Source organism: Papaver somniferum, chromosome 10 (assembly GCF_003573695.1).
Source record: "Papaver somniferum cultivar HN1 chromosome 10, ASM357369v1, whole genome shotgun sequence".
In the NCBI taxonomy this organism is placed as follows: Eukaryota; Viridiplantae; Streptophyta; class Magnoliopsida; order Ranunculales; family Papaveraceae; genus Papaver; species Papaver somniferum.
In genome coordinates this window covers 21291016-21304775 of record NC_039367.1, presented here as the reverse complement: position 1 = coordinate 21304775, position 13760 = coordinate 21291016, and the positions used below count along the sequence as shown (strand labels likewise).

The 13760-nt window shown below is 36.9% G+C and overlaps 3 protein-coding genes across 3 annotated transcripts; 1 reads left to right on the top strand and 2 right to left on the bottom strand.

The window, feature by feature from the left end:
• The first annotated feature begins 2692 nt into the window (after positions 1-2692).
• Positions 2693-6327, top strand: LOC113318857 (single-stranded DNA-binding protein WHY1, chloroplastic-like). The gene is made up of 7 exons (XM_026567131.1): positions 2693-3040; positions 3154-3245; positions 3359-3451; positions 4098-4192; positions 4972-5045; positions 5686-5774; positions 5915-6327. Exons 1-7 carry the CDS (start codon positions 2776-2778, stop codon positions 6044-6046), a joined length of 840 nt encoding a protein of 279 aa, XP_026422916.1. The 5' UTR covers positions 2693-2775; the 3' UTR covers positions 6047-6327.
• Positions 6328-7585: 1258 nt separating this feature from the next.
• Positions 7586-8758, bottom strand: LOC113315384. Its single transcript, XM_026563672.1, has one exon. The coding sequence runs from the start codon at positions 8756-8758 to the stop codon at positions 7586-7588; it is 1173 nt and encodes a 390-aa protein (XP_026419457.1).
• A 1704-nt stretch (positions 8759-10462) lies between these two features.
• LOC113317986 lies at positions 10463-12804 on the bottom strand. Its single transcript, XM_026566115.1, has one exon. It carries the CDS (start codon positions 12638-12640, stop codon positions 10613-10615), a length of 2028 nt encoding a protein of 675 aa, XP_026421900.1. The 5' UTR covers positions 12641-12804; the 3' UTR covers positions 10463-10612.
• Positions 12805-13760: the final 956 nt, after the last annotated feature.

Below are 13760 nucleotides of genomic sequence, written 5' to 3'. Positions count from 1 at the left end.
GAAGATAAAATTTGTCAGTAGGCATTTCAATTCTACACTAGGATACCACTCAGTCCATTTGTGATGAGCATGATCACATACTTTATGTCAGTGTTTTTTTCCACTCACTCTTCCTATTTAAAGCGACGAATTTAACTGAGTTCTCTTTAATTACTTGTAAGACAAAGAGATTTATAATTTGTATAAAATTAATCATGTGCTTTAGTAGTGAAGAAGATTTGGGGGTTGTGGGGGCATGCAAAAGAAGGCCCACCGGGAGATAGTGAAAATGAACAATCTATTTTTTGGCGCCGTGTTTTTTAATCCTTCGAAGACCTTACCGCAAACGAAAACGACCGAACAATGACATCTATTAAAAAAAGATTTGTTGTGATCACCATAGAAATCGATACTTTTGTTACATTTTTGCTTCACGTAAACATAGGTCATCATGCATTTTCTTATGAAGCTCACGTAAGAAAACATATCACCTTCATAATTACTTAGTCTAACCAAAAAAACTATCGATACTTATTCATTTAATTTTTTTTCCTACAGAAAACAAGAGCTCGCATCAAGTTTCATGCAGAATCAAAGAGGCCATTTAAGTATGATCAATTGTACGAGCTCTTAAAGGACGTAGTCCCGACATACAATGTAGAGTGAATATATCTGTGTTATCAACTATTAAGTAAAATATAGTGGGACTTTATTTTTCTCGGGATCAATTTGTTTCTTTAATTTACCACAAATGACCGCCATTGATAATTTTAAAAAGCGACCCCTACTATTTACATTCGCCCCTTGTTGTTCTCGAAAAACCCTTAATGTATACGAGAGATATTATGAAAGCCCTTGGTTTGTTAAATTGTAAAATGTCATTTTTTAATTTTTTGTGTCAGAAAATGATAAAACACCAACACATATCAATGACTAAATGATTTAATGACTCGAAATAATGCATATTCAAATTATGACAATACATGGTAGCAATAGATGTAAGGAAAATAATAGTGTTGAAAAGTGATACGACCCAATGAATTAAAGTTACATTGATACAAAATAAAACAAGCACATGGGGTATAGGAAATGAGATGTACAGACGACTAAAGTTATTCGATGTAATTTAAAATTAAATGAATCCAGGCCAAGAAGTTTACTATAAATACCTTCATTCTTTACCAAAAAATAAACAACACAGATTTAAAACCATCTTTATTTATCCTTCACATCTTAGTCTTTTTTTAATACATTTTTTAATTTTATTTTTGGGTTGGTTATGGCAATCAAATTCACAACCGGGGAAGATACATCTATAATCCAATCATGGATGAATGTCTTTTGTGGATGAAAATGTTACGTGAAATAGTGTTTCGGGAGTGAACTTATGGGATTTGGTAGTTCAACATCTAACAGTTAGAAAAGGAAATCCAAACCAGAGAACTGGTCGTGTGTTACAAAACCGGGTCACCTCGATTAAGAAACAGGTGAAACGATACTTGGATTTTGTTGTAACTTTATACAGAAACTTACCTAGCGGTTGGATTCTCGACGATTGTGTAAGTGGTTCAAAATTTGGATCAAATTATGTTAAGAAACTATTTAAATGAAACTCTAATAAGTTATTGTTTGTTTATTGTAGGAAATTGCGGCGAAACAAAGATACTCAGAGACCACCAACAAAGAATTTGACTTCTATAAGTGTTATTTACTGCTCAAACAAAGGATATCCGAGTTCAATCCGGATGAAATATGTCATGACCTAAATGAAGCTCGCGATGAAGATGAGGGAGTAAAGATTTTGTGGGTAAACCTTTTGTAAATCTCCCCCCCCCCCCCGGGACACCACTCGGCCGGCAGGGACATCTATCGGTTTAAAGGCTTGTTGCACGTGCTCAGTGCATCCGCGGTGCCTGCGACAGTGACTTAGTAGGCTTAAAATTGGTGATTGTATTGGCGGAATGTACTGTCTTGTATCGTAGTTTGAAATTAAGTAAATAAGTTAGATCTTATTTGAGTTCGCTAAAAATAACACTCCACATTCAACGTTGTGTCCTAAAAAATTGTTTGTTGCTAACGAAGAAGAATATTAAGTTTCAGAATGAACTACGTTTACAAATTTATAATCTATACATGTACCAGTATTGTCGCTCTCTGAAATTAATAAAAACACATGACGTCAGGGTCAAACTACAGTTCCAGAGGTCGTTGTCTCCTCTGCAGTTGAGTTTAGTTATTCCTTTTGCGCCACTCCACATTGATCTCGGTGGTGAACTATTAATTCTCGACTATACTTTCAAGGTTTACGAGGAGAGCATGAATTAGATAAAAAAGAGTGTCAATTGTATGGTGGGGTGTTACGTGGATGTAGGAATAAAAAGGTCAAACAAATATTTACTTTTAGCGAGGACCTGAGACTCGCTCAAAAGATGAGCGTGCACCTCGTTCAGTGAAAGCGAAAATGGTTGCCTCAGTGAATTTTTAAAAGCGAGGTTCATTTCATCGCTTTTTGGGTTTTACTAACACTGATCCAAATTTCGCCTATTTTGAAATTTCCGCTCACCTTACCAGCTTTCGAGCACGGAGAAAGAGGATTAAGATTTTCAGAGGCTTTAGCCACTGCCGTATTTCACTTTCATTACCACAAATCTCTCCACTACACTCAAGCCTACGAGTGGGCACCCCCTGGACTGCCGCTTATATTTACCCTCATATTTTATCCAGAGTTCACTTTTCTCTCCGCTGTCATAACATCTTATCTCACCCAAGGAAGAAGAAGAAAAGTAGAAAACAAAAATGGAATATGTACCAACTTCTAGTTTAACTTTGCAACACCCTAAAATTACTTCACTCAAAAACAACTTTAATTCTTCCTCTATAAACCCTTCATCATCATCATCATCATCATCTTATAGTTTGACTAGAATCTGTGTAAAACCCTCTCAATCCAATAACAAAAACAAATTTACCATCAAATGTAGAAATTCAGAGTATTTTCAGAAACAACAACAGAGATACACAAAACCTTCTGAAGAAACATTTAGTTCACAAGCTTTAGGAGGTTTGAGACCTTTTTTTTTCATTGTCGTTTTTTTAATGTTTTTACTGAACTTCTTTTGGGTGCTTTTTTATGGGTTTTATTTAACTGGGTTTAGGGTTTTGGAGTTTTTGCAGCTGCAACAAGGGTTTTTGTTGGTCATTCTATCTATAAAGGGAAAGCAGCTCTTACTGTGGAACCCATATCACCAGAATTTCTTCCTTTAGAGGTATGCCTTTACAATTTCATCTCTTTAAACGACATAATTTTGAAATTTAGGTGTGAACGTCAGTCTTTCTGTGTTTTTTTTTTTTTTAATCATTTGCTGTTTTGTGACTGCAGTCAGGTGCTTATAAGCTATCAAAAGAAGGGTTTGTTCTACTTCAGTTTGCTCCTAGTGTTGGGGTCAGGCAATATGATTGGAATAGGAAGCAGGTTGGTTTTGTCCTCCCTCAGTTTTTTTTTTTTTTTTTTAAGTTTCTTCTTTATTTTCAATGAATTTGGACGAGAAATGTACATTAGGGTGTGCTTTAAAAAGAAAGACGGCAATGTATCCTGTAACTTTTATCACTATGAAATGAATGCAGATACTTAAAAACCTAAGGTACCTTCATAGTGAAATCTGTGTATACTCATGACACTTGCTGCCTATATCTATTATCCATAACAAGGACAGTTTCAACTGAGTTTTCTTTAGATCTTTCTATTTGGGAATTGGTAGTTCTCTTAGGTCTGTGAAGGTTATCGGTTTTTAATCTTCGGCCTTCGTGTATATGAGTAGATCTTAAGAGTTGAGAGCCATTCTGGTTCTTTATCAAGCACTGGAATGCTTTTGTTTCACCTGTGTGCATATTTCTCGTTGTTCCAAAAGATCCGTGTTTATCCAGATTGCCGCACTGTTTCGTGACTCATTTCTACCGTATTTAGAGAGTGGATTTAGTAATGTCTGTAATTGTTGCTAGTCATTGCAACCTGTTAAAGGCATCAGTTTCTCCTTTGATTTCGGTCTTCCATGCTTAAAGAATCAGTATGTCTTGTTAACTAATATAGAAGAAATATTTCTCGTCGAATTTTTGTGCAGGTATTCTCTCTGTCAGTGACTGAGATTGCAGCTTTGATGAACCTTGGTTTAAAGGATTCATGTGAATTCTTCCATGATCCATTTAAGGGGAAAAGGTGTGTTAGAACTCTTCTTTTCATATTGATTATTGTTTTCCTGCTTCCAGTAAACAAGCTTGATAGGTTGGTTGCTGAGTAGTGAAAAAGGTTTGTTGTGGTCAAGTCATAATAGTCCTATGAATTCTTTCTTACTAATATATCAACTACAATAACAAAAAGAAAGAGAAATTGAGAAAATTGGAGCTTCTATTTATCTCTAAGAAAAGAAAAAGAAATGTTTGAAACGAGTCTCTAAAAAAGTCTTTCGCTTTTATAAGGTCCTTGTTTAAATTTGAAGTTTGTCTTTCTGAGCCACCATAATGGCATGAACAAGTTTCTATTAAAGAATTACTCGAATTCTTATTCTCAACATTGCTGATTAGGTTACAGGGAATATCTGTGGAAGTAATATAACTTGAGAGATGCCACATGCTAGATTTTTGTCATAATTTTGTCTAGCAGAGATTAGTGATTAAGTCTTACCACTGAACTCTCATGGATACATTGCCTTCATTTTTTTTGCACTACACTGTGCAGTTCCTTCTCAATTAATCAAACTCACAATTTGGCTCACATTGCTCATCTTGTTTTGAGTATATATGGCGTTCATGAGATAACCAAATAGCAAGTCATCTGGTAGTGAACTAATAGTCTTAGGTTACAAATGCAATGCTTTTCTGGTGCATGTGTACTCCATCTTTTTTTTTTCCTTTCCTGTGTTTCACAAATGATTTAAATGAGAAGTATATGGAACTTCGAAGTTTCTCAAGCGGAACTGATACATGTGTATTCTGCAGTGAGGAAGGCAAGGTCAGAAAGGTTTTGAAAGTGGAGCCCCTTCCCGATGGATCTGGACATTTCTTTAATCTAAGTAATCTCGTTTACCATGTCTTTTAACTGCACTTAATTGGTGTTGGATGTTTCGCACTTGACCTATGTTTGGTTGATGGAGTATATGATGGGAAACTGGCCTAGGCTCTAAAGGGCACCAGTCCTCTAAGTTACTGGCCTGCTCTTTGTTTGACTACGCCCAAAACCCACCTACTTCTGAGTCGTCATTTTTTTTTTTGTTGACGTTTAGTCACTTATTTGAATTTTGAAACAATGAATTAGTTATCCCAAGGCGCCTTGGGAGTCTGCAGTGCTGCACTGCTTTGACCTTCACCCTCCTGAACCAAATAGTCACTTGTCACTCTTACATATTATATTAACTTATGTAGCTCTCCAACAGCTAACACTTTCAAAATTCATCGTATCCTGTGTTCTTCATGAGTTTATATTTAAGTGTGACAAAATTGAGACCACCACTTCAAGTAATTGACTTGAAAGCTGTACTAGCTGGAGAATTGGGCCTTCCAGTCTCTGGTTTTAGAGATCTTTTGAGATCATTACAGTTGTAGCTTGACGAGGAAAAAAATGGGTAGTCGCATGCATTTAGAAAGCAATTAAAAGGTAATTTATCTGAGATACAATTTTTGTTGATCTGAACCCTGGTTTTGTTTCCATCGCAGATGTTCAAAACAAGCTCTTGAATGTGGATGAAAACATTTACATTCCTGTTACCAAGGCAGAACTAACTGTTCTAAATTCAGCCTTCAGTGTACGATTCATCCCCTAATTGTTTTGTTTCTGCAAAGCTAGAAACAAATGACAAGACCACTTTCAGAATTTTTTGTGAATTAGCCACCTTATGGTTATACAGAAATTTGTTTCTAACATATTTATTTGAGTATTTTGCAGTATATCTTGCCATACCTTCTAGGTTGGCACACTTTCGTGAACTCCGTGAAGCCTAGTGATACCAGCCGTGTCAACAACAACACCAACATGCGTTCTGGAGCTGAGACAGCTGATTTGGAGTGGAGCAAGTAGTAGTGGTATCTCAACTCAGCATCATCCCGACTGATAGGAGGAAAGATTTGAGATGGATAGGCTCAGCCCTGGTGCTGGACAAGCTGGCGGTTTTCTACTCAAATTTACTTTTAGGAGGAGCTTTACAGTTGTCCAAGTTCCAATTTTGTGAGAGACATCTGTTTCACCGCATTGACATTTGTAATCCAACAGCGCCTGGATTGATTTGTTTTGTTTGTTTATTTGACAAAAAAAAAGGTTAATTTTTTTGAGAAAAAAAAGTTAAAGAGGATACAAGAGGTTTTTTTTTTTACAAGTAGTCTCAGCTAGTATGCCCTCCCAATGTGTCGCTAGTTCAAAGCCATTACCCCCTAGTTCCTTCCTCTCCAGATTGTCCAACAGATTGTGATAGAAAAGTTGGCAAAATTTGTCTGACAGTACGCCTCCTTTAGGATTGTCGCAAGCTTCTAAGTTCTAGCTGATCTCGCACAGTAGCTGGACAGTTCCAGTGCACCTTGTAGCTGCCAATGAGGTAGTCCCAACTCCCAAATTTTCTTGTAGCTGCAGAAGGAATACATAGTCTACTGATTCTTGCTGAGTGTTGCTTGCAGAAGCAACAACCTGTATTGGTTAATCCACCAACTCTTCTGTTTAAATTCTCTTTTTATACAGCTTACCAAATGAAGAACTGTACCTTGTAGGGAACACTGGTGCCTTTTCCACTGCACCACCACCATGGCTTGCATTCCCTTCCTTCTGCTAGTACAGGTAGCTCTGAATTATCAAAACCACGCCTATTTTCCTTTGTCAATATCATACCCATCAACTGTAGGAGAACTAGTATCACCATTTCATTGACATGTATTTAGTTCCGCATTAAAATCTCCAAAACTTTAAACCAGATTCATACGTTATATGCTGGAGTTTCAGAAATGAAATACAAGAGTCGATATTACATAACAGAGTTTTCACTCTACCAAAATGAAATACAAGAATCGAACAATGGATATCTAGATTCTGGGTCACAAGTTTCAGAAATGAAATACAAGAGTCGATATTACATAACCAAGTTTTCACTCTACCAAGATGAAATAGAATAGAGCAATGAATTTCTAGATTTTGGGTCACACCACAATGACGATTTATGCTTAACTGGAAGATTTTTAGGTGATGGGCCAACATATAGATCACTGAGCAGATATTAAGTCAGTGCCAAGTTTGGATGTTTTGTAGTCATGAGGCATATTTTGACCTACTGAGGCCATTTTAGATCACACTGCATATTTTGGGCACACAACCGCAGAGAATGGAGTGGGATAATCCTCCTTCTATCCTTCCCTATAGGCTAATCACATTCAAAACTCTTGATTCCACATAAAACTTAGCTAAGAGTACAAATGAATGCTAAAAAGTTTATCCTATCAAAGGACACGCGATTACATTTCAAGAATGAAATAACAAAGACTCCAAGAAAAAATAAGAGAGTATTCAAGATTAAAAACTTGAAAGTACTTAATAGAGTGCATTGTTACAGAAAAACTAGATATAAAATCCTAACCTTCAAGCATCCTTTTGACTCTGAGTTTCCAGCTTCAAGTTCTCGACTACATCTGCAACTGAGCAACATAATCTAGCTTCCGATGCTAAAGATTGAACAACTCCATTAATCAGTCTCAACTCCTCTTGAAACTCAGTATACAATACCAATTTAGAAAAATGTTCATCCAAAACCAATCCAATATACTTCACAATTGACTTAAGAGAAGGAACCCAATCACAAGCATTCAAACCCAATTTCTTACCCGCTTTTGGACACGGACTTGCTTGAGGAAACTTCTCATATTTCTTCAACCATTTCCCTAAATACTTAATCAAGCTCAACATCTCAGTCCCAGTCAATCTTGATAAAACATATGATAATGTTAATGAATCAGGATTTGAACTTGCAAATAAATAATGCAAACAAAGCTCAGCTGATGTAAACTCATCATAAGCAACCATAAGTAATATCGAAGCTTCTTTCGCCAACACAGACTTGTCATTCCTTCTACTACTACAACTCTCTATAGCTAAATTAGCCTGGTTTTCCCAATCTTCTCTTACACTAATCATATTCTTATTCAAACCTTTAGGTGGAGTAAGAAAGTATTTGAAAATACTCACAAAATCATCAGACTGAATATCCAAAACATGTTTAACACATAAACAAAGCAAATCAGCTCTTTGTTTCGTCACCAAAATCTCAATCAAATCCAAACATGTTACTCCTTGAATAATTAGGGTTTTCAATACTTCCCATACCTCCAGCTTTAACGAAGCTTCCAATATCAAACTTAAAACATTTTTACCAATAAAAACACCTGATTTTTCTAGCATTAAACAAACAGAACTCGAAACATCATCATCAGATAGATTAAGAAGATCAACGATTTTCTTCAAGAAAGAATGCAAAATCTCAAGAAACTCATCTGTATTAAAGGATTTGGGATTTTTCAGCTTCTTTTTCAATCTTCTGGTGAACTTGTTTCCTGATTCAATGATTTCTGTATCGGTTTCTGAAACCTTCCATCCTTCAACACGTTTGATAATTTTGGTATCGTCTGTGTCATCTTTTGCAGCTTTCAAATCGGTTAGAATCGGAATTGCATTTAAAACTATTGGGTATTTTGATTCGACTGAAGTTTCAGAATCAGCGGCGGCGGCGGCTTCTTTGATGAGGTCCAGTAACGACATCTCGGTGGATGAAATGAAAACGCCAATGATTTTCTCTCGAACTTGTTGAAGATGGAGAGAATAGAGGCGCTTTGAGATTTTAGGGTTCTGCTGAAAGAAACTTTTTCTCAGGGTTTTAGAATTATTAGGTGCAAGCCGGGGAGTCAAAGGTTGAGGCTGGACTGGACTCCATTTGAGCCTTTTAAGGCAGTCCAACACATTGGCCCAAATCCTATAGACCCTTGGACTGCAAAATCAGTCAGCACTCAAACAATCAATATTGAGTTTGCATTCTCAATAGCAAATGCATCTGTGATTAACAGTTTGCTTCTGGAGATGCGAGGAATTCAGCTCTGAACCCACCCCTTTGTTGGATATGAAGGCTGTGAAGACCAGCATAAGACTTGGAGTCTTAGAAAGGGAGATCCCATTTTTGCTCTCTACGTGAATCTTAAAAAATGAAGCCTTTTCTGCCACAATGTTGCCAGGAATTTGTTGTTTCTCCGTATCACATACATGATTCAATAATTTAAAAGCTAAAAGGTTGAACATGAAAATGCTTTTTACCCAGTTGATGTCTCACTTTTCAGCATTTTCATGACTCCACTGTTGGATATGGCCATGACTCCACTAATGGTTCCAGTTGATATCTCACTTTTCAGCATTTTATGCTTTCTTCTTTTTACTTCTGAGAGATAAACTCATTTGTAGATAATAGAAAATTGCAGAAGGGAAGAAGCACAAAAAAGCAAGGCTCCACCCTAGTAACCTTGGTTAAAAAAAGTAGATACAACTACAAAGTACAAACTAGTGACATCTGAAATCTGTAAACAATTTTTACAGAAAGATTTATAAAGCACGGACAACTGCGGATAAAATACTAATCAGATAAAAGCTAACATCTATCTTTGACTCGTTCAATCAACATACTGACCCTAATTCGAGCTGAAACCACCAAGAGAATTGTCCAGAAGTCACAACTAGTTTTCACCTGCTTTATCTAGAGACCAAACATCCAAATTGTCTAACACCAAGCAAGGAACCATTAAACATCCAAATGTTAACAAATCATAAGCAAATTTGTGGAACTAGAGGTGCAAAGGCCTACAACAACCACATCCAAGTATAGAACACGATCGGAACTCAGTGACGATCTATCAAAGATTTATCGGCGAGAGGCCTATGCATCACCTAATAAGCACTGAGATGAGGGATACCCAGGCAGGACTCTGACAAGCAAAACTATCAAAGATATTAACACTAATGAAAACTCAGAGATCCACATTTCCGATCTTCAACCCAGCTACCACTGTCATTCATGTTCCAGGCAATTGTCTTCAATGTTAAAACCTACTAAATTCACTCAGTACAGGTAATTTCTTCCTCACTTTCATCCAAATGATAGATCTTTATAGAGTATGCTAAGAATAAAGGAATTCGAGATACCATGTTTGAACTTTAAACACCAAAAACATCTAGAAAATTCATATGCAGTGTCTTCAAACATCAAACACGAGGTTTAAGCTTTCTTGTCAAGCACAGCAGATAGATGACCTTTTTGCCTCTGGACTAGTTAATAGTGAGCGGTGCTACAAGATGGTGGCTAATGGTTCTCAGCAAAGCATCTGCTGCATGACTTAGAGTGAGACGATACCAATATGAATTCATGAAACTTCCCTGTCACGCCATTGCTAATAACTCATAAGGAGATGAATCAAAAATAAGTCTAAACAAAAACAATGATCAAGATATGAAAAAGTATATGATGACACAAGATCAAAAAGTATATGAAAGACTTGCAGGTTATGTTCTACATTAACACAGGGACAGAGCAAGATGTTCAATGGACGAAAATATCTAAATCTGTTAAAACAATCAAAACTGCTTTCTCTTGCTTTTAAAGATCTGGTCTCTTTTTGCATAGACATAAATGAAAGCAAATGTAACTGACCCAGCTATTGATACAGCACCCCATGGAAATGGTGGATCCTTAAAACAAACAAGAGATGACTCCATTTCTTCTGTGGCATGGTAAACGAGGTTGTGGATGGCAAATAAATCATGATCAGAAGACCTGTAATAATACAAAGCCTTCTCGAAATCCATATGAGACAATGCAGACACAACCTTGTCCAACTTGTACTTTAGCATATTCCACCGCTGTACGAACTCAACATGCCGACCTTGTTTAAGAAGTTTTCTATCTCCCCCATGTGCAGATATTGATTCTAGCAAATTGATTGCACTAGTAACTGTGTCATTCAAAGCTGAAACAAGAACATTTCTTCGAGCGGCATCCTTTTGAACAAAAGATAAAGTCGACGACTCTGAAAATGGCCCAAATGGGGTTTGCCCAATACTCCAAGTATAATCTACCAAAGTGTTATTATGTCGTGGGCTCCATTTCAAATGGGTTGGCGAAACTCCCCACATACTCTGTAAGATAGAACCTACGACCGGTCTCTCAAGCTTACGTGTTTGTGTCATCACGTGTCGGCCATTACAGCTATAATCACTTACGGTTTGAGTGTTCTTTGTTCTAACAGCAATTACCATATCTTTGAAAGCAATTGATTGGTGATACCGATCGAGCATCATCAATCTATTGTATTCCAAATCAAATACATAAACTGGAAGTACATGACTACTATAATCCTCCTCAGGAATTCCAGCAGCCTTTCTCAATTCATCTACAGAATCTGAAAGAATTTGATGCAATCCTTTGGAATCTAAATACTCACTAGCAATCAAAGTATAATTCTCAAACAAGAACCTCGAAGTAAAAGAATTCGTTGAAGCCGCGATAGCATAAGTACATAATGGACAATCTTTAAAACTAACATCATATGTTTTAAACTTTAATGATTGACCACCAAGTAACAACCCCCCTGCATTTGCTTCATCCATGAAAGTTCTCTCAATAGAATTCCAATCTAAACCATTTAAATCCTTGTTTTCAGATTCATGAACATGTATAAACTCAACTATAAGTGAATTCATAAGCGGAACAGAAACCCTCAAAGAAGGAACTAAAAGTACCTGATACGCACTCCAAACCAACGAAGCTAAATCCGAAAGCAATGCTTTCTGCGATTTTGGCCTTCCATGTAAAGCCGCCAATGGATGAAATTCCCCTTTAGGCATAACTCCATCACCAGACAAAGCTGGACCATAATCAACAGGTCCAGCAGCTAAATCAATCCAAAGATACCTCTCTTTACCAGTCCAAATGCTCCCAGCACATTTCGTATAAGCCAATGAACTCTCCCCAGCTCCATAACTATAGGCATATGGTTTCGACTGCGAATTCAAATTCAACAAATAAATATAAACACCTTGAGCAGGTTGTTCTTTCTCAAAATCCTTCTTAACAATTTTATCCACAACTAAATAAGGAATCGAAACCAACGGTGTTCTCAAATTCGTAGTCGTCACACCGATTTCAGATTTGATGGATTCAGCGATTTGGGTAGAAAGAGATGGTGAATGAGAAACATCAAGATGAAGAGAGTGTTTAATAGAGAGATGATGGTCATGAGTATCAGATCCAATGATTTGAAACTGATCAGAGAAATGAGCAGCGGAGATGAAATTGGTGAGAAGAGATTCAGAATCAGATGAGAAAGAACCAACGAGTTTGAGATGGATAGGAACTGAGATTTCTAACGAGAGAAGTGAAGTGATAAGAGATGATATAGTGGTGAATGATTGCGTTGAGAGTGATTTTTTGAGTTGTGATGGTAGTAACAGGAAGGAATCATTGTTTGCTTGTGGATCAAGATGAGTTTGTTGAGTATGGAATGAGTCTAGACCTAGAATTGGAAGTGATGTAATTGTAGGTGAGATAAGTAGGAGGAGGTGGAGGAGGAGGAGAAAGGTGGCAGCGGTGGTGGTGGAGGACATCTTTGTTAGTGATTGTTTCGGATTAGGGTTTAGGGATTTGACATGGGAAGATTTTTTCTCTGGTTTGGGAAAAAATCCCCAAATGGAAGAAGACGTTGAATTGGAGACTGCGGAGTCGAGAGTCCTGAGTCTTTTGACTTCTGAGTGTGATGCGAGATGAAGCGGCCAAAGTGAGACCGGCTATTACTGTACTAACACCTAGGGCAAAGAACCGGATATGTAGCAGTAACACTCGAACAAAATCGCTATGCATCTCATCACATGTGCTATAGGGGTTCTACGGGTGTGGCAATTCTTTTGCACCCAATATGGAACTGGCTGAATGAATCACTTGAGCCGGTTCATATGCATAATGATAAAAGAACTTGTTTCCTATATCAGGTGGCCTAGAAAATTAATGGCGCTACTACGAAAAACCGGTTCAACAATGGAAATGCTATTGAGCAGTTTTAACTATAGCTTTAGGGATAGAGTCTTGATCGCTAGTAATTTTGTTTATATCATTGGACATAATTAATATTGCTAACCATCGACTCCATCCCGCCTATAAATAATCACATTTTCCATTATTTCTCTTCAAACCTTCTCTCGTTTCTCCAATTTTTTCTAGATAAAATTTTTTGATCCCCAGTTATTTCGGTTTTGGGACGTCTCTACCATGACTCCCAAACTAAGTTAGGATCGGTTATACCATGACTCCCAATATAGGTTATGACCGGTTATACCTTGCTTCCAATACTAGTTAGGATTGGTTATACCATATCACTAGATATAGGTTATGACCGGTTCTACCTTGTCTTCCAATACTAGTTAGGATCGGTTATACCTTTTCAAATAATATGGGCTATACCAGTTCTACCTTGATTCTCAATGTAAGTTAAGATCGGTTCTGCCTTGTCACCTTGCATTGGTCATCCAAATATTCTTCAATGAAAACTGGACCAACACACTTATTGATTTCCCTTTCGTTTAAGAAAAAAGTTCGTACATCTACTTCTTTAAACCAATATAATAATGCATAGTTTCCTAGGATGAAATTACACTTATATCCCACACATAATCATGTAACTATATACATAGATTATGTTGATGTCGTATTTACGAAGTTCAAAAGATAAGT